Source organism: Ochotona princeps, chromosome 13 (assembly GCF_030435755.1).
Source record: "Ochotona princeps isolate mOchPri1 chromosome 13, mOchPri1.hap1, whole genome shotgun sequence".
NCBI lineage: Eukaryota > Metazoa > Chordata > Mammalia > Lagomorpha > Ochotonidae > Ochotona > Ochotona princeps.
Window position 1 is genome coordinate 46,708,585 of NC_080844.1, and position 27,798 is coordinate 46,736,382.

A 27,798-nucleotide genomic window follows, 5' to 3' on the forward strand; every position below is an offset into this window, starting at 1 on the left:
GTTAACTCCAATTTATGCAATTGAGAAATGAATTTGAATCAAGAACGGTTTTTATAGGAAAAAGGGGGGAAAAATCTATGTGATAACTGAAACTAAAAGTTGATTTATCTAACTTTAGTTATATGAAATCTAAGTTATATGAAATCATCTAAGTTTAGTTATATGAAATTGTAATCTTAATCATCTTCCTATCATATTGGGGAAAATGACATAAGTAAATGGAAAACATTAATGAGCTAAATTTTCTGTATCATATCAGTTCCTATTTTCTATACTTTTTTTGGAAGGCTTTAACATTGGATAAAGTACACAAAGTTATCAAGATTTGTAGTTTGTCCTCTTTATACCTTAGATTTAGTGAGTTATGTGATAGCAACTAATAATATAACATAGGCTATGTAGGTGAGTTCAGATTGACTTTCAAAGACTATCTTTAAAAAAAAAGACAGTCTGAGCAAAAATCTCATCTTGATGTGAACAGTTTGACTTGTCTCTTAGTCATAATATGTAAAAACCTGGTTACCATCTTATAAATATAAATCAAAATTTTAAGTTTAAGTATAAGGTGATCTTTTTTCATCTTAGTTAACAGGATTTTTTTCCTTTGTATTTGTAGCTTATGTAAATTACAGTATTGCTGTAACATATATTTCACTTACCTTGACATACTGCAGCCTCTGATCAGAACTTATGAAACAAATCGCTTTGTTTATCCTTAATACCCTTTCCCTATTCCGGTCCACCAAAAGTCTGCTTATTATGGCTCAGGGTTCTATCTGAACAAAAGTGTGTTTTTGTTAATTTTATTATTTCAATGATAGCTTTTCTTTAATGTATTTATTTAGACTTGTAAGCATCAATATTCTTTGACCAGTAACTGAATACCAGATTGTGTCTAGGAATTCACCCTCACACACTTTTTTAAATGCTACTGTAAAAATAATAATTATTATTATTATTGTTATTATAACTTCACAGGACCCTTTTCTCTGTTTCTCCTTCTGCAAGATAGACTTTCTTCTTTCTGTTTTGGAGGCTTTTGTTCTTGAAGCTTTTATAGATTATTGTAGCTGTTCATGGGTATAGACAATTCTCTCTATTGTAGCTGTTCATAGCAGTAGACGTTTCTCTTCTCTCCTAGGTTAGGAGTTTCAGAAGCCTGGGCTCAGAAGCTGTCTGTGAATAAATATGTTCTTAGTCATAGGGTGTAAAAAGATCACTTACAAAGCTTGTGAAACCTGAATCTTCCTTTTGAACTTTTCAGTACCCATGAGCTCAAAAAGCATACATGTAAAATTTTATTCTTGTGTCGTGACTTCAGCTTGTAGGACAAATGAGCTAAGAATTTAAGTGACTCTACCAAATTTCTATAAAACTGAAGTTGTATTTTCCCTAAGAGTTTTGATTCCTATCAATATTTGAGCCTGTTAGAATTCTTGTCCAAAAGATTTGCTCCTTGAGACCGGTGTTTGAAGTCAATGTTCCATTTTTTTGAAGGAACCTTTGTGTTGTTTTCTGCTAGTAAATGACTAACTCAGCTAAAGTTACCAAGTCACTTTAAATGCCACTAATGCCAAAGCTCATTGGGTTTACCATAAACAGATTTCCATTATTCTGGTTCTTTGGCAGTCACTTAAAATACCCTTACTAAATGTTCTTAGATATGGAATCAGTTGAATCTATGAGGCTGTTAAATTCTTTCTGACTTTTTTTTCCTGAAATATGTCCTCATCTGGAAAAAAAAGGGGGGGGGGTGGATTTCCATTTTATTATCTCAAGATGAAAGAATTTTTGCTCTTTTTTTTTTTCTTGTTCAGTTTTCTACTAGAGTTGGAAGACGAAAAGAGAGTACATTGAGCCCCATATCCAGGTACAGCAGTGTTAGCTGTGTGCTATTTACTTGAATCCTAATGACATGGACAATACTCCTAGAGGAGTTTTCATATCTTTAACTTGCAGAGTTTTTCATTCAGATCTGTCTTCCAAGTCTTTGCTCACCAGATTGTCCTTCAACTAGGCCTTGTAAGTCCCATGTGTATTTCCTACCAAGAGACTTGGTCTTCCAGTATGGAGCACGACAGTTTTTTTATTTAACTTTCATAGCCCTTTGGACATCTAACAAATGTTTTTTCATCTTCCCCCTCCAACCTTCAGTTGATTATAAGACACCATGTTGAGGCTGAACTGAGCCAAGTATTGTATTGAGAAAACTTTTTGTTAGGTTTCCTAGTCATTGAAAAAAACCCACCTTGTAAATGTAGTACATGGGACTTTAAAGGATCTAATATTTCTGCATGGCTCCATGTTGCATTCTTCTGAGTATAAAATTATAGGGCACTCACTCAAATAGGACAGCTGGTTCCAGGTAGTGACCTGTACCCTAAGAGTTTAACTTTTAAGAAAAAAATTTTAAATAAAAAAAAAAGAGTTTAAGTTTTAGCAGTTATTTTGGAAATACAGATTGCATTCTGTTGTCTAATATGATTTGCAATATAAGCATGGAGAGGTATTCCTTTTATGTCAGAAAATCTATTGTTCTTGCTTGAGCTTTTTTTTTTAAATTTTTGTCAATTGAATATACCTGTTAAGATTTAAAAATCCATTCTGATTATATGTCAGCCAATATTGTTATGATTCCATATATACTTTTAGATGGTTGGTGACCATGAAGATATGATGAGAGTATCAGAATTTAGTTGGATCTTGAAATTCTGTGTCTCACAGAGGAGGCTTGGGACAGGGATGAATGAGTAAGAAACAAGTTAATGAAAAAGAAATGGGGGAGAACAGCTAACCATCAATATTTGTCATTTTTGTCTATATGTATATATTTAGCTGTAGACATTCTCTAATGGAAAGAATTGAGATTTTTGACAGTTGAGGGTAGCTTTCTCATGTAGAACAATAAGATCTTGACAAGCCTATACATTACAATATTTCTAGAATGAATATGAAAAGAATTATGCTTTATATCTTAAACATCACTTCTGCGACTTAATCCACGTTTTCTAGAACTATCCAAAAGCATAAGAAATTTAAGTATACTGTTTTTGTTTGGTTTTGTCTTAAGCCTGGGAGCAAGACAAAAAGGAAATACAGGAAGAAAATCATGCTTAAAAAAGAAATGGTTCCTACAGTGTTAACTATGGCGTCTGTAGCGTGACTCTGTAATGGAATATCATAGCAGGGGGTATAATACTGTAAATAAGATGAATATGCCACTTGTGGATTAATGGGCAACCTAAAGAGTGGCTTTATTTACATCTATGTGTGAGGTTCATTTTCAGTTTGTATTTTCTCCTGTTGTTTTGATTGGAGTGCTTAAAAACCTAACAGTTTAATTAGGGAATCTTGTAAAAATCTGTTTCTGTGGAGATTATTGCTTTATATCTATTTTTCTGGGATTAATTTGGTGTCATTTTTACATTTGAAAATTGGTAGGTTGGTGTTTGAAAGGATTTTAGTTTAGTTTTTTTAAAAACTTTTCTGTGAATACTAAGAAAAGATAGAAACCAATGAATACAGATTTTGAAAATTTTTTTAGATTTTGAAATATTTTTAATGTTTATTTTTATTAATTGAAAGGTAAAGCTACAGATAGAGGTGTCTGTTGATTCCCTTCCTCAGAATCCCTTAATAGGCAGGGCCGGACCAAGAGGAAGGCAGAAGCCAAGAACTCCATCCAGATTTGCCACTTGGGTGACAGGGACCCAAGTACTTTAACTGTCCTCTGGAGCCTCCCAGGCACAACGTCAGGCAGCTGAATCAGAAGATAAAGGTGCGACTGGATCCCAAGCTCTTCTATTTGGGATGCGGGTCTCCTAAAGGGCAGCTAAACGCACCGGGACCACAGTGCCCACCACTAGTATATTTTGTTTTGAAAAATAAAGACTAAGGAAAGATCACATAAATCCAAATTACAGTCTGTTTCTTTTGCAGTGATAGTTTCCTGGGTATGGTATGTTTTTCAGAAGTTTGAATACTGGGTGATATAAATCTGGGTATATCCTAGCCCGGAACACTACAGGGGCCACTAATGGTGTGGTAATATGCTATCAGGGTAAAGATACTGAGAATTTATACACAGTAGCTTTAAAAAAATGTGAAAAGTGAAATAAGAAAATAAGTTGGGTGGTGTATGGTTAACCTAGGAGTTCAGAATCCTGCATTCCTTATCCATATCTGAGTTTGGTTTGCAGGGTGAAAGTGATGGTTTAAAAACTGGATGCTTGCGTTACATGAGGGAGACCGGGCTTAAGGTCTTGATTTGTGGGCATTTGGGGAATTAACCAGCAGATAGAAGCTCTGTCTGTGTCTTTCTTTCAGTCTTTGCCTCTGTAATAATTATTATCATCGGGCTCAGCACAGTATCCTAGTAGCTAAAGTCCTTACTTACACACGCTGGGATCCCATATGGGTGCCAGTTTTAATCCCAGCAGCCCCACTTTCCATCCAACTCCCTGCTTGTGGCCTGGGAAAGCAGTGGAGAACGGCCCAAAAGCCTTGGGACTCTGTACTCGCGTAGGAGACCCGGAGGAGGCTACAGGCTCCTAACGACAGATCGGCTCAGCTGTGTCCATTGCAGTCACTTGAGTGAATCATCAGACTGAAGATCTTCCTCTCTGTCTCTTTTTCTCTGTGTATCTGACTTTCTAATAAAAATAAATCATTTTAAAAATAATTATTGTTATTAAATAATGATAGATTTAAAATATAATATGTATTATTTTTAGTATTAACAAAAGGCAAGTTTCAGCAGACATTGTGATACACTGAGTTAAACTTCCACTTGAGATGCTATTACCCAAGTGCCTAGAATCAAATCTAGCCTCTGTTTCTGATTGAGTTCCCTGCTAGTGCATGCCTTGAGAGACAGCAAACAGGCGGTGACTCAAATACTGAGGTGCCTACCACCCATTCACATGGCAGATCCAAACTGAGTGCTGGGCTTCTTGCTTTTACCTGGCCCAGGGCTAGATATTGCAGCCATTTGGAATGTGAATCAAAATAAAAGTTTTCTCCTCCTACCCATCCAGTATCTATTTTTATGCAAAAGTTCACAGCTAATGGACATTACAGAAACCTGCACATTTTTAATAAGGGTTTTATTTATTTATTTATTTATTTATTATTTATTTATTTAGGAAAGGCAGATTTATGGAGGGAAGGAGAAACAGAAAGATGTTCCATCTGCTGGCTCTCTCCCGAAATAGCTCCCATGAGGGAGGGAGCTGAGCCAATCCAAACCCAGGAGCCTCCTCCTGGTCTCCCTCTTGGGTACAGGGTCTCTGGGCCATCTTCTACTGCTTTTCCAGGCCATAAGCAGAGAGCTGAATGGGAGATGGAGCATTAGGGACACAAACCTGCGTCCATATGGGATCCCAGCGCTTGTAGTTGGAGGATTAGTCAGTTGAGCCATCGTACCAGCCCCTATATGGCTTTCAAGGAAATTTTTTGGCACTGAAATAAGCATATGTCTTAATTCTACTTTCCCATGAATTACTTAGTACCATAGTACTAATTTTTTAGTTCACTGTTAATTGCAAGTTGATTTCATTATTTATCACTCTTAAAACTTCAGAAGCTTTGAGCAAATGGTGGATGGCCCAGGTCCTTGGGTCCCTGTGCCCATGCGGAAGACCAGAGACAGCTCCTGGCTCCTTGGTTCGGATCAACTCAGCTTCATCCATTTCAGCCAGTTGGGGAGTGAACTAGCAGATGAAGTTCTCTGTCTACTTATCTCTGTAAATCTACCTTTCAAGTAACAGTAAATAAGTATTTTTTAAAAACGTCAGCAGTTTGAGTTTTATATTATTATTAGTTACTCCCTGCTCTTCTTGAATTGAGAATGTATAATTCAATTATGAAATGCAAATTGATTACAAATTAAAAGTCTCATTATAGAATTTGTATAGGAGTAATATTCAGTTAAATAGGTAGATTCTCAAATTGTATTTGTTGAATCTGATTGACTTCAATCCAAAGCAGTTGTGAAATACATTTATTGCAGTATTACAAATCTGGAGGTTATATCATCAAAATTGAAAAGCTTCTTATACCATTGTTTAGGAACATTTGTAATGTACCAGAAATTGAACCAACAGTCTTGTTTACATTCTCATAATCACATTTTACATATAAACTAACACTGCCATTAAATGACTTGTCCAAAGTAACAGAACATGTTATAGAACTGGAATTTGAACCCATACTATCCATCCTCATAGTCCCATGCTTTCAACCACTGTGAATTTTAAGACACAGAAATTAAGAAAGAGTTACAAATAGGGGGTACTATAAAAAAATTTTACTATTTGGTACCTATTAAATGTTAGTAGTTTACTAACAACTAACCAGGAGTTAAAAATCAAGGAGATGTACAAACTGGCTACATAAAACATCATAATATGCTAATACTTTTTAGGTTTGTCCTTCTACAGAACAGCATTTCATATACAATGATAAAAATTGTAAAATACCTCAATTAGCAACCACCAAAAAAGTAAAATTTGTCATTGAAACTTGTTATCTCTTCTCACTGTCTGTTATGCTTTTATTTTCATGCTTTGATTGTGTGTGATAAAACTGTTGCTTAATTACTGCCAGGGTTCTAAAGCCTTTGGATGCCACAAAAGAGAGTGTGGTGGAGAAACCAAGAGACAGCATCAACTCACTTTTCTGTCCTGTTAATTTTGATGTGTCAGTCTCATTCTAGTTCATGATATACTGTTCCCAGCAGATACTGGGTGAATTCAGGGAGAAGCTGTAGTTAATCTTGTCTTAGGGAAAAGCACAGCTCATGATTCGGGCTCTCAATAGGTTGAATCACTAACTGCTTTGAAACAGTATTTATCCTTCATTTGTATTGCTCTTGGAAAGACTTTTTAGCCATGTTAATTTGATCAGCAGGTAAACTGCAGCCAGACTAACATGGTGAATTACCTCTTGATTATGTGATATGAGGGTACTTTTAAACATTTATGGAAAATGAACTTAGGCAATAAGCTTGGAGATCAGTGTTGTAATGTATAAAGTTAAGCCTCCATTTGTAACCCTGCATCCCATATGAGCACCAGCTTAAGTCCTGACCGTTCCTGTCCAATCCAGCTCCCTGCTAATGCCCTTGGGAAAAACAGCAGAAAATGGTGCAAGTGCTAAGGCTCTTTATGAACCTCATAAGAGGCCCAAATAGAGTTGCAAGCTCCTGGGTATAGCCCGGACCAGATTCATCTCTCTTATTTATATATTTACTTACTTACTTATTGTTTTTATTGAAAAGGCCACAAGCAGGGAGCTGGATAGGACTTGGAGCAGCTGGGATATGAACCAGCGCCCACATGGTATCCTGGCACATTCAAGGTGAGGATTTTAGCCACTGGGTACTATGCCAGGCCCAATGTCTATTGATCTTAGTGAGAATGTTGAAAAGCAGTATTTCTTCCTGGGAAATTTGGGAGGGCAGGCAGATTTTTAATTCAGCATTGAAAAATGAAATCCCTTTTATTTCTGTCTTGTATTCTCAAAATAGTGCTCGTGTCATAGTCATATCACCTGCTCAGATTTTGTCTGGATCAATTACAATTATAACACCAGACTTAAATTATACTTTGTTGTGATATCCAAAGGTGAAATTGACATCATTGGGTGGAGTTATTGATATTATCATAATTTATAATGGTTAACGTGCTAGCAGAGAGGGGAGTTTGCCAGCATGGGGAAAGAATACAGGCTTCAAGCTGAATAGATCTTTATTATCCAGGGGATTATTTCATGCTGATAAATACTTGTTTTAGAATGGATGGAACCAGGTTAAGTGTTTTCAGCCAAACCTTTATTCTCCTCCACCAAAGAACAAGGTTCTCCTAACATTGACCTACTTCGCTCTCATACAGTCCTATAGGTACAGCAGTTACACAGCCATGAAGAGAAAAATAGATGAGACTGGAAAGATTTTTCTAGTAGGAAGTGCTTTTAGTAGTGTGTTTCTTTGTTGGTGGAGCATAATGTTGCCACAAATCATGAATAAATATTCTGAATTCTCCAATATTATAGCAGTTATAACCATTTTTAAGCCTCCTTTCTAAGTAGATATTTCTCTCCTTGCTTTCTGTACTATGAACTTTACAAAACTGGCGTAGGCAACCTATTAATTATTCATATCCTAGCAACAATTAAAGCAAATTAAAAATAAAAATCACCATATTGCATTTAACCGTGGGCAACACCAAAATGTGTCAGCTCTGTAAGGGCCTGTGGTGTTTCCTTAGTTAAAAGTGCTAGAGGGAGCTCTAACCTTGCTCAGAGCTGTGGCATGCGGGAGCAGTTGTCTGCCTAACCAAGGGGTTGCGAGTGAAGACAGTGAGGGACTGGGGCTCTTCTGTTTCTGTTACAGGTAAAAAACCAAATGGAGCTTTAGTCACTTTTACCTCTCTTTCTTTGGATATAGTCATCTTCTAATGCAGTGTTCAGGAGATCTTGAATTTGATTCAGTGAATTTTCACAAAGTGAGCATACCTCTGTGACTATCCCTCAGCTCTTAAGAAGAAGGTAACAAAGGACATCGGACTTCCTCAGAGGCCACTCTGCCCTTTCTGAGTTACTCTCTCTCCTGTGATAGCCAAGTCCTTTCTTCAAACCCCAAACATTAGTTTTGTTTGGAATTGAGCCTCAGGTAAGATGGACCACAGAATACCTGAGTATTTGCTTAAGTTACTCATTTTTGTCTTTCTTAAAGATTGAGTAATTGGTTAAAAAAAAATAGACGTTTTGTCCACTGGTTCATGCCCCAGATGGTCACAAAGGCTGGGCCTGTGCAAGCCAAAGCCAGGAGCTAGGAACCAGGAACTTCTTCTAAGTCCTTGACATGGAAAAGGGGCCCAGACACTTGGGATGTGTGCTGCTGCTTTTTGCCAGCCATTAGCAAGGAGCTGGGTCACAAGTGCACAGCTGTATCTCAGACAGCACCCATATGGGGTGCTGGTATAAGTAGGGGGCAGCTTTACCCACTATATGACAGTTCCAACCCCTCACTTCCTGTTTTATACGGAATTTCATTAAATACTTCTCAAATTTTATTATTTTTATTGGAAAGGCAGTATTACAGAAAGAAGAAGAGACAAAGATTTTCCATCCTCTGGTTCACTCCCCAAGAGCCAGGAGCTTCTTCCCGGTCTCCCACGCAGGTACAGGGTCCCAAGGTTTTGGGCCATTTTCTACTGTTTTCCCTGGCTACCATCAGGGAGCTGGAAGGGAAGTGGAGCATCCGGGATATGAATCGGCGCCCATATGGGATCCCAGCGCATGCAAGGCGAGGACTTTAGCCACTAGGTTGTCTCACCTGGCCTTTATTATTTTCTTTTTCATAAATTATATACCCATGTATATGGAATTGAATAAATCTTACTTAAATAAAAGGCAGACAGAAAAGAGGAGACAGAGATTGAAATACCATCTGCCAGATCACTCCTAAAATTGCCACAGTAGCCAGGTCTGAGCCACGCCAAAGCCAGTGTTAGGAACCAGGAATAGCAGCCATCTAGGGAATGAACAGTGGATGGAAGACCTTTCCCTTTATCCCCTTCTCTCTATAGCTCCACTTTCAAATAAATAAATGGATAGCTAGGTAAATAAAAAGTTTTAAAAACTGGAACAAAACCAACAGCATTTTGGAACTACTAAAATCAAAATCAAGGACCCATGTACTTTCTCCCTTACCTTGACCATCTCCACCCTGATCAGTGGTCCTTGTGGGTATGCTATATAAACAATATCAAAAATAAATTTTTTTCAAAAAGCCTCTTTTTAAAAATTATTTTTTAAATTTAGTGTTGAACTAGATTATAGATTAAAAACCTAAGAGCCAGCCTGGTCATCAGGTGATCCCAGCCACCCCCTCGTTTTACAAGTGAGGCCCCTGGGCTTGGCGGTGTGGCCTAGTGGCTAAGGTCCTCGCCTTGATCCCATATGGCCGCTGGTTCTAATCCCAGCAGCTCCACTTCCTCTCTATCTCTCCTCCTCTCAGTATATCTGACTTTATAATAAAAATAAAATAAATCTTTAAAAAAAAAAAAAAAAAAAAAAAAAACAAGTGAGGCCCCTGCCAGCACAAACTTGCCAAGGACATATAGCTAATTCATCATACACCTAGGCCTAAATCTGTTTTATCCTGCTGTTTCACTTTTGCTGTGGGATTGTATGAAGACATGTATGTGGGGCCCAGCAAGGCAGCTTAGTGACTAAAGTCCTTGGCTTGCACACTAGGATCCCATATGGGCGCCGGTTCTAATCCCGGCAGCTCCACTTCCCATCCAGTCCCTGCTTGTGGCCTGGGAAAGCAGTCGAGGACGGCCCAGGGCCTTGGGACCCTGCACCCGTGTGGGAGACCCTGAAGAAGCTCCTGGCTCCTAGCTTCGGATTGGTGCAGCTCCAGCCGTTGTGGTCGCTTGGGGAGTGAATCAAAGGAAGATCTTCCTCTCTGTCTCTCCTCCTCTCTGTATATCTGACTTAACAATAAAAATAAAATAAGCCTTAAAAAAGGAAAAAGGCATGTGTAGCAATTATTACAAAACTTTCATGAAAATTTTTTTTCCAAAGCATTAAATTTAATGTATTTTAATTAAACTTTTAATGTATTTAAATTAAATTTAAGTATTTTTAAATAGTAAATCAAAATAGTAACTAGAAAAAGTTTGACACCTAGAAAAATTTCATGATAGAGTGGTATCCTTGTAAGATACTAGAATTTTAAAAATTGAACTACTATCTTTTAGTCTTATTACCATTCTGATAATATCTTTAATGTTCTTCCCTCAATATGTTATAGATTATGGAGTTGTTAATAGCTCTAAAGCTTGAAAGCAGTGTAATTGTCTTGAGTTTGAGATTGAAGAAAATAGTGAAGAGGATTGTATTTAATAATAACATGTTATGCCAATTATAATTTTCAGCTATCCAAGGTTACAAACCTGTCTAGATTGAATTGTAGTAACACTTTATGCGCTTATGCCTTTATGTCCAAGGTACTCTTTTAAATGCTTTTATGTGTGTTTTCTTATTTTCTTTTTCTTTTTTTAAAAAAATATTTATTATTGGAAAGCCAGATATACAGAGAGGAGGAGAGACAGAGAGGAAGAGCTTCCATCCAATGATTCACTCCCCAAGTGAGCCGCAACGGGCTGGTGCACGCCAATCCGAAGCCGGGAACCAGGAACCTCTTCCAGGTCTCCCACGCGGGTGCAGGGTCCCAAAGCTTTGGGCCATCCTCGACTGCTTTCCCAGGCCACAAGCAGGCAGCTGGATGGGAAGTGGAGCTGCCAGGATTAGAACCAGCGCCCATATGGGATCCCGGGGCTTTCAAGGCAAGGACTTTAGCTGCTAGGCCACGCTGCCGGGCCCTTCTTATTTTCTTAATACTGATCCTTCCAGATACATACCATGAATATCACCAATTTATAGGTGAAGAATTTGAGGTACAGAGAACTTAAGTAATTTGACCGTTTGAGCAAATGGTAGATATGAGATACAATCAGTGCCGAATCATGATGGTTATATTTTACTTTATTCTGATTTTTCAGAAAGACATTTCTTCAGGATGACACTGCGGTCTTAGTGTTCACATAACCCCTTTGGGTTATAGAAGTGTATTTCTCTGAAGCTGGCGCCATGGTGTAGTAGTGGGCTACCTGTGGTGCCAGCATCTCATTGGTGACAGTTTGTGTCCTGGCTGCTCCCCTTGTTTTTTTAAATTTATTTTACTTTATTTTTAATATTATTTACATAGTTGAGAGGAATGTATGCACGTGTGAGCCTCTGATTAAGTTGGGGAGAATTAAGGCATGCAGGAAGATGAGGGACAAGCGTTTCAATCTCTCTCTCCTGTGTCTGCAAGGATTTAAGTGGAGGGTGCCACTCTTTTTTCTCAAACTACATCAGCACCCAGGGCTGGGTGTGCATTTGATGATGCTTTTGAGCCCCAATGTGGGGAAGAGAGTTCCAAGGGTGTTACTTAAGTGGTTTTATAATTCTAATCCTCATTGCACCAGGTTTGAGAAAATCTTTCCAAGGTCTGTTGGCTGACCAAGTTCACCTTAACGCATCCCCAGGTCAAGGAACATGTTGCAAAGCTTGGCCAGGAGAGTAGTCCAGCTTGTTCTGGTTTCCATCCTCTGATGAAGCACTCTGTCCTCTACTGGCCTAAATAATCTATTCCACTTGTGATCCAGCTCCATGCTAATAACCTAGGAAGGCAGTGGAGTAGAACCCAAGTCCTTGGGCACCTGCACACAGGTGGGAGGCACTGGAGGAGGAAGCTCCTGGCTTTGGACTGGCAAGGCTCTGGCTGTTGTGGCCGTCTGGGGACTGAACCAATGGATGAAAGATCTCCGTCTCGTGTGTGTGATGTTGTGCTCTAAAAGAGCATTTCTGCATCTATCAAAGCAGTCTTGGCATTTTACATTTACTTTATTCATTGGCTTGGAGTTTCATTCATTGTCATTTTTTTTTTTTTCAAAATGGATTTCCGAGCAGGTTGCTTCTTTTTTTTTTGTAAGATTTATTTATTTTTTTTGGAAAGTCAGATATACAGAGAGGAGGAGAGACAGAGAGGAAGGTCTTCTGTCCGATGGTTCACTCCCCAAGCGACCACAATGGCTGGAGCTGAGCCGATCCAAAGCCAGGAGTCAGGAGCTCTTCCGGGTCTCCCACACAAGTGCAGGGTCCCAAGACTAGGGGCATTCCTTGACTGCTTTCCCAGGCCACAAGCAGGGAGCTGGATGGGAAGCAGGGCTGCCAGAATTAGAACTGGCACCCATATGGGATCCTGGCACATTCAAGGCGAGGACTTGAACCACTACACTATTGTGCTGGGCCCCATTCATTGTCATTTAAAAAAGGATCATAATTTCATTTTAGACAAGCTGCACTGTTTATGTAACATCTACTTTGTGAAGTTTAGTCTGAATTCTTCTAATTTATCTGAATCTCAAAAAGTTATTTTGATCGCCTCAGTTAAAAAAAAAACACACAGATGCTGCATGCACACTAAGCTTTTCCTGGATAAATTAAGAAAACAATTACCAAAGTATTCCAGAGAGAAATGTCTTTAGTCCCTTGATGTTCCAAGGGTTATTAAAGTTTTACCTGCAGATAACCAAGACTTCCAGAAGTTACAAGTCATTTACTTCATTCACTGCAGCTAAGAGAGGCCTGTGTTGCTGCCTCATAGGATTATTTCTTGCTGCATTTAACATGCATTAACAAGCATTTGGGAAGAGTTGAATTTCTTCTAGAAAGCTGAGTTGGCTTCTTGAGTTCCTATCCTCTAAAACTTGTATTTTCCTAATCCAGGTTTTACCTAAAGCTTTCTTCAGGAACAAGTTTTACCAAGTCATTGAAATGTGGTCATAAAACATAAAATTTTAAGGATTAGACAAAGAAGAGAGGGACAGGTTTTGTTTTGCTTTGTTTTGTTTTAATTTTTTTAAAGTGACTATATTTTTTCTGGATACCTTTTAATTGTGTCTTAATTGTGTCTCTTTGTTTTCCTCTGGCAAGCAGTGCCTCCATCATTTCCTGTTATTTATGGTAAAGCTTAGCTTTCTTGTGATAAACAAAGGGAGGATGGGGGGAAGCTGGGATGAAGACTTTTAGTTTAACAGAAATTTTGTGTTGGTAATATTAATATCATTCAACTACGCTGACTTCAGAGGAAGTTATTCAGAAAAAACAACCCGATTCCAGGCAATTAAACATTTTTACTCTGCTAGAAACATTAGGTCATGGCTTAAAAAAAATAGTTTTTCATCTCCTCTCCCTTTTGATGTTTATTGTTTACTGTGTGGGAGCAGACCTTTGTCCAACAAGCGCATTACTCCTCTTAGATGCTTTGGGTTATATTCCTTCCTTTCTAAGCTTCCCGCTTAGCCCCGTTTCATCTCTCCCCTTCCCCAGTGTACCGGCTCACTCCCTTCCCCTCCTTTCCCCTCTCCTCTCCCTTATCCCCTTTCACTTGCCGCTTCACTCCCCCCTCTCTCCAGGCCGAGCCTGTCCTCCCCTTCTTCCTTCCTGTCCCAGCTCCTCTCCTTCTTGGTCCTTTGCTTTTTCCCCCTTCCTTCTTCCTTTTCCTCTTCCTATCCTTTCTGCAATGGCCATGACTTGTGTGAGTCTCTGTCTTCCAAGATCATGGCTTCTAGATATTCAGCAAGGGAGATTAATTTTTCCTGTCCTATTAGTTTGATATTGCTGAGATTCTCCTAGATGGTATAGAAACACCCTTTCCTCCTCACATACATCAGGTACTTTAAAGGCCAGAAATATATATACATACCTATGTGCGTATACCCACAGTGCGAATGTTGTTGATAATGCAAGTCATGGGCAGTTTTTCTGTTCTTTTTTTTTTTCATATTTTCTAAAATGTGTCTGGTATCAATATGTTTTAAAAATACTATTCTTTCTTTGCTTGACCCCCCTATAGATCTCAGTGTAATAAAAAAGAAAAAGCAAATATTTTATCCTCTAGTAAAAATGAATTTGTTTGAATGTGTACCTTTTCAAATCCTTTCAACTTCTATAACAGTGGCCCTTTGGACTGCAGCATGAAGCTTTCATTGCCACCCGCAGAGAATGTGATGGGTGCTGAGTACAGCCACCGATGAGGCTTAGCTTCCTAAGTCCTTTAACATCTTACCTGTGTTTCTCTTATCTTCCCCCAAAATTAGTTTGTATATTATTTTCTAGGATCATCTGGTAGACTTGGCAGTTTATATACAAATTAGTTCTCAGCCCTGTTACCAGGCAGTGGGGTGGAAGGGATCAGGTGATAGTGAGCAAGTGCTTCTGCTGTAGCTGTCCCTTCTCTGTCATCCTTGGTTCTGCTGCTTATACAAGGCTGTGATAACATTAAAATTCCAAGCTTAGGACCCGGCGTGGTGGCCTAGCGGCTAAGGTCCTCGCATTGAGTGCGCTGGGATCCCACACAGGCGTGAGTTCTAATCCTGGCAGCCCCGCTTCCCATCCAGCTCCTTGCCTATAGCCTGGGAAAGCTGCCGGCCCAAAGCGTTGGGACCCTGCACCCATGTGGGAAACCTGGAGGAAGTTCTAGGTTCCTGGCTTCGGATCGGCGCAGTACTGGCCAATGTGGTTGCTTGGGGAGTGAATCATCGGAGGTAAGATCTTCCTCTCTGTCTCTCCTCATCTCTGTATATCTGACTTTGCAATAAAAATAAATAAATCTTTAAAAAAAAATTCCAAGCTCAGCCAGATTTGACCAAAGGAAATGGGCTACTTAAAAAAATGAATTGATTTGTTTTCCTTGGAAAGGCAGATCAGATTTAAGGAAAGAAGGGAAGCCAGAAAAATCTTTTATCCGCTGGTTCACTCCCCCAAATGGCTGCAACAGCTGGAGCGTTGGACCACTTTTTGGTCAGTAACAAGTAGGAGTGTAAAATGAATGTAAAACTAAACGATGGGGTTTTCTGCCGTGGACGGCTCCGAGGACGCACGAGGAACTGAGGGAGGGTGGCTGCCGACATGAGCTGTGTTGCCTCCTGCCTGCTGGCCGCCCTTGGGGGCAACGCGTCGCCCAGCGCCAAGAACATCAGGAAGATCCTAGACAGTGTGGGCATCAAGGCAGACAACGAGAGGCTCAACAAGGTCATCAGTGAGCTCAGTGGCAAGAACATCGAGGATGTAATCGCCCAGGGCATCGGCAAGCTGGCCAGTGTGCCCGCTGGTGGGACTGTGGCTGTGTCTGCTGCCCCGGGATCAGCGGCCCCAGCTGCTAGTGCAGCCCCTGCAGCAATGGAAGAGAAAAAGGAGGAAAAAAAGGGAGAGTCGGAGGAATCAGACGACGACATGGGGTTCGGCATGGGGTTCGGCCTGTTTGACTAGATCCTGCGTCCCCCCAATAAAGCCTTTTATGTTTAAAAAAAAAGAAAACTAAATGATGAATTCTAGACTAGGTCACTGATTTCCTATCTTTAGTGTACACATTGTTTCACAAAGAGTTAAGTGACATAGTTGGTGAATGACTTTCTAGCTGCAGGGGGATTTGAAAAGAGATCTAGGAATTCTTCACTTAATTGAATTCTTCAGGCACAGACCTATGTAGTCAGTGAACAAATTTGAATTAGCAAAATTTCTCTTGCTTTGCTCCAAGTTATATTTCATAAATGTCTTTGAAGTTTAGAATTAATATTTAAAATAAAGGATTCTAGTCCTATGTATGTTGGTTGGATATTTATGGTAAATAGGATACTTTGAAAGATTTTGCATGATTTGTATGTTGTCCTTTTACTTCCCTTCCTGTACGTCACTAGTGCTTCCCCCCCCTTTTGCCATCTTGTGAGTGAAGTTTTAGCAGTATATAGAAAGTTAACTGCCTGGAGTCTTTTAAATATAAGTAACACGCACCCAGTAATAAGCTGTCGGTTGTTTTTTTTGCTGCCTGCAAAGAAACATAAACACAGCACTCATTTCTGGCAGGTTTTTACTGTCAGAGTTTCTCCTATTATATTTATCTTACAATTTGCCAGGGGGTGAAGTTATTAAGTTTTAGCAGCAGCCATCGATCAAGTTCACAAGTTAACACGATAAAGGCTCTGTGCCGCTCCGATCCGGGGAAATGATGATCCTCACTCGGTAATTAACTAAATGAGAAAGTTAAATCTTACTTGAGAGCTGGGAGAGATGAAAGAGAGGTGTTTGTCAGTTTCTCAGTGGAAATTAGAAGCAGTTTTCTGCAATTCCCTGAGCTGCTGCTCTGTCATATTTTACATAAGCACTGGGAAAACGTCTTGTAATTAGTGCTGTCATGGAGGATTTTTTTTCTGCTGAAGGATGTTGGAATAATTCATTAGATTATCAAGAAAGGCTTGTGTCCTGAAATGATTAGCACAGTGAAATTTAAACCATTAACGATAACAAGTTTAGAGCCTGCTGCAGTGCAGAGGCACCCGGGGTATGCCTGTGCCTGTTTCAATCATTTCTTATAATTAAACATTATGTCCTCTTCCCCCCTACCCCCACCCCGCTGCCACCTCATCACCAGGACCTATCCAAAAATCCTTTTAAGGTGGCACTGTCTACATCAGTGGGTTTACCAGCCTTGGAGGTATGTGTTGTTAGTAGCTGTAATAATGCAGCAGTAAATTAAACTGCTGTGTGAGTTTCTTCGTTCAGAACAAAAGAGCCTATCACCCTGAAAGCTATAAAGTTGCAGGAGGGAGGCCCACTAAAACAAATAGAAGTTTGAAATCTAAAAATTGTCAACTATCCTGTCCCTCTATAAAAAAGAAAATCAGGAAATCATAAAAATGTCTTTATTTTTATTTTGGTACGTTCTTCTATGGCTTTGCCTAAAGTTAGTAAACAGGAGAAAAAAATAATCATGTACACTGTGACTTGGTGAGTTCATTTTCTAGTTTTATTTAAAATAATTGGCAAGATTGCAATCTTTTCCTTGTTAGTTATTAGAAATTGGTCAGATTCATGTTAACTTTCCTTCTGCTGACAGATCTGTCCCTTCCTGTCTTTCACATTCACTAATCAGATCTGACGTATTTATGAGTTCACCTAATATGTAATCATATTTAGTAAGGGCTGTTAAAATATTTATGTAATGTTTCACTGAAGAATGTAAGAATTGCTTCTGCTAAAATATATGTCCTATTCAATGCATGCAACCACTTTTTTTTTTCATTTGATCTCCAACTCTCCATTTTAACCCAATAAAGATAATGGGATATATCTTGCTCCCTGAAAGTTACAAAGTTGAAGAACCCAAAATTTGACTGCTAGTAGTTAACAATCCTTCTTGTAAAAAGCGAAAAAGATTCATTTGAAACACAGAGTTACAGAAAGAGGAGAGAGAGGGAGATCTTGTCCACTGGATCACTTCACAGATGGCCACAACAACCAGAGCTGGACCAGGCCCGAGCCAGGAGCTGGGAGCTTTTTCAGAGTCTGACATATAAGTGCTGGGTACCAGGCACCTAGATCATCTCCCATGCTTTTCCAAGCACTCTAGCAGGGACCTGGAAGTACAGCAACTTGGACTTGAACCAGCGCCTATATGGGATCCTGGCACTGCAAGCCCCATGAAACAATCCTTATTTTACAGAGAGGAAGAGAGATAGAAAGAAAGATCTTCCATCTGCTGGTTCATTCCCCAAATGGCTACAACAACCAGAGCTGAGCCGATCCAAAGCCAAGAGTCAGAAGTTCCTTCCAGGTCTCCCAGGCGGTACAGAGTCTCAAGGCTCTGGGTCTTTCTCGGCTACTTTCCCAGGCTCACAAGCAGGGAGCTGGATGGGAAGAACTGGTGCCCATATGGGATCCTGGCACGTGCAAACTGAGGATTTTAGCTACTAGGCTATGGTGTCAGGCCCAGTGTAAATGTTCTAAGGCACAGATGAAGTACTTGACAAAGTCTCAAGGAGGGCCTGGTGCTGTGGCACAACAGGTTATTATGCCACTGGCATCAATTCAGGCTGCTCCATTTCTGATTTACCTTCCTGCAAATGTACTTGGAAAAGCAACGGAAGATGGCCAACGTACTCCTGGCCTATAGGGAATTGAACCAGTGGATGGATGATCTCTGTTTCTTCTCTCTGTGTAACTGTCTTTCAAAGAAATAAGATTTTGAGATTTTTGATTGTTGTTGTTGGTTGCTTGAGAAGTCTAAAGTTACAGGCTTAGTCAGAATTGTTCTGTCCCTCCTAGTCTCCTTTGTCTGTTTTATTCTTAATTTAATTCACCATCTTAATGATCACTTCCCTTTTTACTTCAGTTTACTATGCCAGAGCTTTTCCTCAAAATCAGTGTTCTTAGGAGACGGCCAACCAGAAGCACCTGTCATTTTTATACATCAGATTTCACTAGCATTGCTGTATTTTCCCGCTGAGGTATACTACAGCTAGCAGGTTGGCACACTTAATAGCATAGTGGTGGTGGTTGGGTCAGTCAGTGTCTGCAAGGGTCTGTTTTTCTCTCCTGACCTAGGCTGCAGCTTTTGAGAAATCCGTGATAAATTTGGAGGTAATAATAATGTTAGCTCCTAGGACTAAGCTTGGGGATGGTCCTTTAAATACTTAACATTTTGTGTGCTTGTCACCTGGCAGCTTCTTTCTGCTTTTGGAGACAGCAGTTTACTGTAAACAGAAAGGCAGAAGAGATGTGCAGTGGTGGCAGAAAGTTAGTGTTACCATTTAACTGAGGCTGTTTGTCAGCTTTCTTAGACATTTGAGCAGTAGTGTTTGAGTCATCAGGCTTTTGCTGGGAAAGTCAAATCAATGCTACTAACACCAGTAACCATTACCCTGTCTCCCATAAGCTCTAATATACAGCCCTTTTGTTTTTTTAATATTGAACCTCTTCACTGTACCCTTGTGGATTTTCAGAGGTTCTTAAATTGAAATTTTGCTACATTTACAAAAGAATCTGTATGAGAGGATAGTACAGGGAACAGGCTTGAAAACAAAGGCTTTTATCAGGTTCCTACAAATTTAACATCTTTGCTACAATTGAAATCAGAAGAACAGTGCCATTTCTCTTTATGAATACTCTTCTATCCTTAGAAGCTTTTTAAAGTCAATGTTATTAAGATATAATTTACATAAAATGGATTTTGATAATTGAATACACTTACAATAATCAAGAAGGGGTTTTTTTATTATACCAAAAGGTTCCTTGTGCCGTTTCCCAATCATACCCATCCCCATACCTAGCTCCAGGTAACCATTGCCTTATTTTTATTTTTATAATTAAAAATTAAATTCTTTGTTCCTTAAGTTTCTTATAAGTACAACCATACAATATGTAGTCTTTTTTGCCTGGCTTCTTTTTTTCATCATGTTTTTGAGATTCATTCTGTCATTTCATATATGTGTTGTTCATCTTTTATTTCTACCTACTATTTTGTTGTATTTATATATCACAGTTCGTCTCTTGTGCGCATTTAGGCTTCTGTAATTTAGGATTGTTATGAATAAAGGAGTCATGAATATTGATGTACAAGGTTTTGTGTGGCACTATATTTCATTTTAGGTAGGTAAATACCTAGAATGGAATTGCTAGGTCATGGTAAGATTACATTTAATATTACCATAAAATTATCAACCTGTTTTCCAAAACTGGTTGTACCATTAAACATTACTGCCAACAATGTAAAATAGACCCAGTTGTGCTTCATTCTTGCCAAAAAGTCATCAACTTTTTTCCTTTTATCAAAAAATGGTAATATCCTTTTGTGCCATACTTATAAAATATTTGCCAATCCAAGGCCTCCAAAATTTTATTTGCTTTCTTCTGGAAGTTTTGGTTGTATTAGTGCAGGACACACTTAGGTTCATATTTATATGTGGTTTGAGATAGGGAACAAGATCCATTTTTTTCTCTGTAGATATCCAGTTGTTTCAACATGAGTTGTTGAGATGACCTTCATTTCCCCATCATCTCCTTTCTCAAAAATTAGTCAGATGTGAGGATGTTTCTGGACTCTATATTTTGTTCCACAGATCTGCACTTATTTCTTATAGCAAGTCACAACAGTCTTTTTTTTTTTTTTTTAAGATTTATTCATTTTATTACAGCCAGATATACACAGAGGAGGAGAGACAGAGAGGAAGATCTTCCATCCGATGATTCACTCCCCAAGTGAGCCGCAACGGACCGATGCACGCCAATCCGAAGCCGGGAACCAGGAAGCTCTTCCGGGTCTCCCACGCGGGTGCAGTGTCCCAATGCATTGGGCCGTCCTCAACTGCTTTCCCAGGTCACAAGCAGGGAGCTGGATGGGAAGTGGAGCTGCCGGGATTAGAACCGGCGCCCATATGGGATCCCGGGGCTTTCAAGGCAAGGACTTTAGCTGCTAGGCCACGCTGCCGGGCCCACAACAGTCTTAATTAGTATTGCATATCCTGAAATTTGGTATTGTCACCTCCAGGATTTTGACTTAGTTGTGCTAACTCTGTAAATATATTTAAAAAGAATGAACAACTCAACAGTGTTCATCTAAATTTTTCTGAAATATCCCTTAGCAATATTTTAAATTTTGCAGGTATTACACATATCTTGTCATTTATTCTCAAGTATTTTGTGTTCTTTACTGCTACTGTGAGTTTTATAGGCAGATGATTTTTAAAACCAAACCTTAAAAAAGGAAAAAAAAAAAGAAAGAAACAAGAAGAGCAAATGTTGAGTTTACCAGTCCTATCAGAGTGCCTGGGTTTGAATCCAAGCTCCAGCTCCTGACCTCAGCTCCCTGCCGGGGCACTCCCTGGGAGGCTGCGGTGATGGCTGCATTTCCTGGGTTCACTCTCCAGATGTAAGCAAGCAGATCTGATCATACCTCTGGAATGTTCATGCATACATACACACTCTTTTTTTTCCTCTTCTTTTCTACCTCAAAAATACAGTTTTAAAGTGAAATAGGTTGTAGTGATTACTCTTAGGGAAGCTGGTTACCCTCAGAGGAACACAGAGGAGGCATGTGAGCTCCTCCACAGACTGATGCGTTCACAAAGTTCACTTTGATGGATATTCATTGATAATTAAAGTGAAACATGGATTATGTAGTAAGGAAGAGTATGTTTTCCAAAAGGAGAAACGTACAACTCCAATAGTGTCATAAGTTCATTAAGTGTGTTGATTTATTGGGTACTCACAGTATACATGGTAGTATATGAAGCATGCTTTTTTCATGGCATATTTTTATTTGAACCTTATGAATTCCAATTAAAAAATTCCAATGAAATAGTCTATTAATATCCCCATCTTATAGATGTTTCAGAAATATAAAGTTATCAATTGCTTGTCACTTGGTAAATTGAGGTAAATTTGAAATCAACTCTTTTTACTTCAAGGCTTTGAAAATAATACAATATGAAGTACGGGCTAAGAGTAATTCATTGGAAGCCATAGTGGCTATCACATAGACACTCAGAGGAGGTATTCTGGAGGAGTGGTGACTAAAATGTAATACCACCTTGAATATCAAATATGTGAAATCACAGTTTAGACTTCACTTCTAAAAGCCAAACGTCTCTTATTCTGTGAATGCCACCAGAGAGTTTTGACTGACCCTTAGCTCTTCCAGTAGGATAACCAAGCTTGTTTGGTCTGATACTAGACAGTCACTGATCAAAGGGTGACAGCCTTATGAGCATAAACCAACATCTAGACTATGTAAAGTACAAATGGAATCCCCTCATTAAGGTGCTAAGCGTTCTTCTCTGGTACTTAGCCTGCTGATCTATATCCAGAAGACAGTACTCTGGGGGGACCTGAGTCTGTTTCCACCTTTTAAAAGCCAAACAGCAAACACATGAAAGATGGTGGAGAGAGAGGTTTTCCTTGCAGGGCTGAGAAGTGGCATTTGGTCAAGCTTGCAAGCCCACCTATTTGTTAACTCTAAAATCTCACTCCACATTTCATGAGTTTTTGTTTTCTGAGATGCAAACAAATAACCTACACAAAAAGCATCCTGGTGTCCCCTGAGGCCTGTGTCCAACAAGGTTCTTATTAATAATTTTTAATCGCTATCACAGACAACAGTGGCATTTATTCCAGGAAACCTCCAGCGCTGCATACCAGGACTTACTGTTTACAGGTGTCAGCTCTTTCTATGTCAAGACAAATGGCCTAACACCATTCTTGAAGAGTATACATTCAGCTGTGTATTGGAAACCATTTGTGTTTAAAAAAAAATACAGATTGGATTTGATATTTAGATACTGTAGCAAGCCTGTGCCTTAATTAGCAGAAATGGATTTTCCAGGTTTGATACAGTTTTGTGGCACTTTCAGGACATATAGGCAAGAATTAACCAAATTAGGGCCAGGTAAATATGCCCAAGATCCATCAGATCACTTTCAGAAGTACCTGGTTGTTGTTGTTCTCATTCATACCGGTTGTTGACCTTATTTCATGGCTTCTCATTTATGGGAATGTATAGTGATGGAGTAATAGAGACTACCATATCCAGATGTGGGAATACAGTGCATAGGCATCCCTGTCCCAAATCAAAGATGGACTCCCAAGGAAACTGTTGGAAATGTGTAGACAGTTGGACGCTAGACTGTCTGACATTGTATCAGCAGTGTCGGGCCACACTTAAATAACAAACTGATGGAATCATGACTCCCTATGAAGTACTATACTATTGTAGCAATAAGGAGAAAATCTGTTGGGGTGGGGGAATCTCAGTCCCTACAAAATTGTACCATAAAATTCAAAATAAAAATTTAACAGAAAAAAAGTACCCAGTTGTACCCATTTGTGGTTATACTCTAAGAACAAGTTCCTCTTGGTTTCTGAATATTCTGCCAGCTTCAGACTTGGTTATAGTTCTCCCTCCGCTCTGTTTTTTCCACTCATATCAGGAAATTCAGTTGGATCTGCCTTCAGTTTATCCACTGATGTCGGTTGTTTCCCACCACCTCTGTAGCTACCCCTGAAGTCCAGAAGACTGTCATCTTTTATAGACCATGGGAACATATTTCAGTTGGCCTCCTTGTTTCCATCTGTGAGCCCTATCATCTGTTCTCTGTACAGCAGTGGTCCTTTTAAAAGACATCAGACTGCATCACTCAAGCTTCCCCTCTGCTTTCCCAACCCTTCTACCCACAAAGCTTCTTATCCTTCAGACCTCTCTGCCTCTTTCCAGTAAGGTAACCTGAATGTTTTCCATCATGTCTCAGGGCTGTAGGAGGAAATAAACAGAAGCTGCCTAGTCTTAGAATCCCTTAATGTGACTTCCACATTCTGTAGGTAAAAGCCTGGATTAAAAGGATAGGGCCTAACTTCCACCCCTTCACAGACAAATAAGCATCAGGACTTTTTGCTTGGGGGCAATCTGTGAAATGAGCTGCCACCACTGGGATGATGTGGCCTGGTCTACTTCTCCAGACTTAATTTTCTTTGCTCCCTGATTCCAGCCCCAGCAGGCGCTCTGTTTCATGGGTTTACCAGACAGACTGGCACCCTGGACCTTTGTCCTCACAACTCCTGTTGTCTAAACTGTTCCTCCCCCCGTGTAGCGATGCTGAAGTCTCTCCTGTCTTTGTATCCAATTCAAATGCCAGCTCATGACCACTTAGACCCACATGGTCATATTATATGATTATATTCTAGGTCTGTAGCTCAGACGTCAGGGATTGTGTGACTGCTCTTCTGCTCTTGATACCAAGGCCTAGAATCAGCCAGGGGCTCTGGGGTTGGGCATTTTGTCAGTGCAGGGCTGAGAGCCATTTTCCTGTACTGCCTAGGGGCCAGGAGCTGCCCAGCCCCTCCAGACAGAGCACATTGCTTGCTGTTAGCCCTATTCCTCTCTGCAAGCAGTGGGAGAAAACACCTTTAAAAGCCTGCTGTGATTAGGTTGATTCACCTGAGTAATCTCCCTAGCTTAAGCTGCTTTGGGTTCTTTTTTAATCACAGCAGTGCCTACATTATGTGTGTTTGATTAAGTGAAAGAACATATGTATTCAGCAGGGGCTGTGAATTTGTCCACCACAGAAACATACACTTTTTTTTCCCTCCTACCCTTTTTGTTCTTCGTGGCATTGTTTATATTGTGTTTATATTTTTCAAAAATTTATTTTTCGGGCCTGGTTCTACGTACACAAGTCCTTGCCTTGCTTGCGCCAGAATCCCATATAGGAACTAATTTGTATCCTGGCTGCTCCACTTCCCTTCCATTTCCCTGCTTGTGGCCTAAAAAAGCAGTAGAATATAGCCCAAAGCCTTGGAACCCTGCACCCATGTAGGAGACCTGGAAGAATCACCTAGTTCCTGGCTTCGGCTGTTGCAGCCACTTGGGAAGAGAACCAGTGGATGGAAGCTCTTTCTGTCTCTCCTCTCTATAAATCTGACTTCGCAATAATAAGTAAATAAATCTTAAAAAATAATTTTCACAGGCAGTGAGAAGGACATTGCTTCCAGTTGCTGATCCAATTAATAAAAATGATGTTATAGCATGTAATTTAAGGAATACAGAGACAAGATTTGGGGAGGATAAAAAGTAGATCAGCGTTACTTAAGTTTTGTGTCTCCTGAAGTATCACAGTGTATTCAGTACACTGAAAATATTCATTGAAAGTAGTCAAATGAAAGTATTCAATGTCTGAAAATATTCATTGACCTTTGCATGGAAAGGAGTTTGAAAGCAACTGTCTAAATGTCCAGCTGCTGAAGTATATAAGAGGTAGACTAGCTTTTTGCTTGCTAGGATTAACAGTGTGTTTTCAGTTCTCTTCCGTATATCTCCAGATAGCAAGAATGTCTTCCTGTGAACTTTAGTCTTCTGGCTGTATACCTGCCTGACCTACATACTATGATATTTCTATAATTGCTTTTCGCAAATATCTAATTACTAACGGAGTACAAGTGGGCATTGTCAGGTAGACATAGGGTCCAGTGTTCTGGTGTAGCACATTAAAACACTGCCTGAAATACTGGCATCCCAGATGAACACCAGTTCAAGGCCCCATTAATGCCACACGAGATAATTATTATTTTTCTCTTTGTCTGTACTTAACATGTTTCTTTTCATCTCCACTTTCCACAGACAAAACTTGCCAATGGCACTTCCAGTATGATTGTACCCAAGCAGCGGAAACTCTCAGCAAGCTATGAGAAGGAAAAGGAACTTTGTGTAAAGTATTTTGAGCAGTGGTCAGAGTCCGATCAAGTGGAATTTGTGGAACATCTTATATCCCAAATGTGTCACTACCAACATGGGCACATAAACTCGTATCTTAAACCTATGTTGCAAAGAGATTTTATAACTGCTTTACCAGGTAAGTGTGTAGTTGTTTTTCTGTGCATATGTGTTTGTATACATTTGTTTATGTATATTTGTAAGCATGTTTCATGGTAACGGAACTGGATCTTTGGCTGTACATTTCTATTATTTGTGAAGGCCATTTTTTATTTCTTTGGAGGCAGAAGGACAGAGCTCCCGTCCACTGTTTCACTCCTCAAATGTCCACGACTGTGGAGACTTTGCCAGGCCAACACTAAGAGGCAGGAACTCAACCCAGATCTCAAACATGGATGGCAAGAAGCCAACTTCTTGTGTGATCATAATTGCTCCCAGGGTCTGCATTATCAGGAACTCCAGTTAGTACCTGAACTAGAACTTGAATCCAGGCATTTTATATGGGACATAGGCATCTTAATTGGTAGGCTGAGTGTCCATCCATACATTTCTCTTTAAAAAATCCTTTTGGAAGCCCGGCGTGGTAGCCTAGTGGCTAAAGTCCTCGCCTTGCATGCGCCAGAATCCCATATGTGTACCATCTCATATCCTGGCTGCTCCACTCCTCTTCCAGCTCCTTGCTGCTGGCCTGGGAAAACAACAGAGAATGACCCAAAACCTTGGGACCCTGCACCCATGTAGGAGATCTTGTTTGATCTGGCTCCTGGCTTCAGATCATCCCAACTGTGGTCCTTTGTGGTTCTGGTTCACTTGGGAAGTGAACCAGGGATGGAAGATCTTTCTTTCTGTAAATCTAACTTTAGAATAAAAATAAATATTTTTTTAAATAACAACAAAAAAGTCCTTTTGGGTTTTTTTGTTTGTTTTTTGCCTTAGATTAACAAATTGCATCCTTCTTGGTAGAGATTTTAAAATTTAGCTCGCAAAGACTCTTCCTTTCCCTTTCTTTTTCTTTTCTTGCTTCTTTTTTTTTTTTTTTTTTTTTTTTTTTTTAGTATCATACCCTCTGTTCTTTGTTTTTACTCTCACATGGGACTAAGTAAAACTTTGCTGAGGTGTTACCTGGTTATAACATGTTCCCTAATTTCATGATATGTTCATGTGTGTACTTAGAAGGCTTTATGTAAATGATACCTAAATACTTTTTTGGAGAATGCTGTGATTTTTCTAATGCTTACTGATATTCTAGAACACTCCAAAGTTACCAGCATTTGGGAGAAAAGCTACTGTAGGAAAATGCACGCTTATCCTATTTATATCTTGAAAATAACTTCTTAAAACTGAATTTTACCTGTGTCTTTTGTTAAATCGATTTTAACCCCCTCTTTTGTGTTGGCTTTTGTTGGAGCCACAGGCAAATAGTGTGAGTGTACCTCATTGCTGCCTTTTCCCCACGCGCTGAGAAATGCTACTTTCTCAAGCTTACAGCACTACGATTGCACAGGAGGTGATGAGACCTGCGTATTGTTTGTTCAATACCAATCTCTACAGCATATCTGCTGTCTACTCAGTGACGTTTTAAATCATCAGTCTCATGCTTTACAGACATTTGAACTTATAAACCTACACCATCTGGCTACATTTAGTAAACTATCTGCTTCAGAAATGCCTCTAATCCATTAATGTAATGGTTTTGTTTACAGTGTTAGGTGAAATTACTTCCAAAGACTTACAGGTACATAGTAAATGATCAGGGACAATTTGATGTCAACCATTAAAAACACCGGCATGCGGTTTGGCAACCCGTGATGGTGTAGAAACTTTAGGTATACAAATTCAGGAATTGTACCATCACTGTATTTTACATGAAGTATTAAGTACTATATCTGCAGTTGGCTTATCATTATGTTCTTTAATACAAAGTAGGTGATGGATGCCTCCATATGCTTGTGCTTAAATATGAACATGTGATGCCAGCTGAACAACATCTATTTAATGTCTTGATCCCAAGTCTGTTAAAAACTGTGACTGATATCTATACAGTCTTACAATTAGAAAAATGTTTAAACATATTTGGATTGTTGCTGATCACGTCCAAGTGTGTGTATGATTTGGGAAAAGGCACAGAATGACGTGTTATTTGT

The 27,798-nt window shown here is 39.4% G+C and overlaps 2 protein-coding genes across 9 annotated transcripts in view; both read left to right on the forward strand.

The window, feature by feature from the left end:
- Positions 1-27,798, forward strand: part of BTRC (beta-transducin repeat containing E3 ubiquitin protein ligase) — a 155,659-nt gene that overhangs the window by 100,470 nt on the left and 27,391 nt on the right. For all 8 annotated transcript variants that reach the window (XM_058672086.1, XM_058672087.1, XM_058672088.1 and 5 more), the window contains one exon: positions 25,562-25,793. In XM_058672086.1, coding sequence (XP_058528069.1) covers positions 25,562-25,793 — 232 coding nt within the window. The remainder of the gene's footprint in view (positions 1-25,561; positions 25,794-27,798) is intronic.
- Positions 15,520-15,888, forward strand: LOC101526636 (large ribosomal subunit protein P2-like). Its single transcript, XM_036495715.2, has one exon. It carries the CDS (start codon positions 15,529-15,531, stop codon positions 15,886-15,888), a length of 360 nt encoding a protein of 119 aa, XP_036351608.2. The 5' UTR covers positions 15,520-15,528.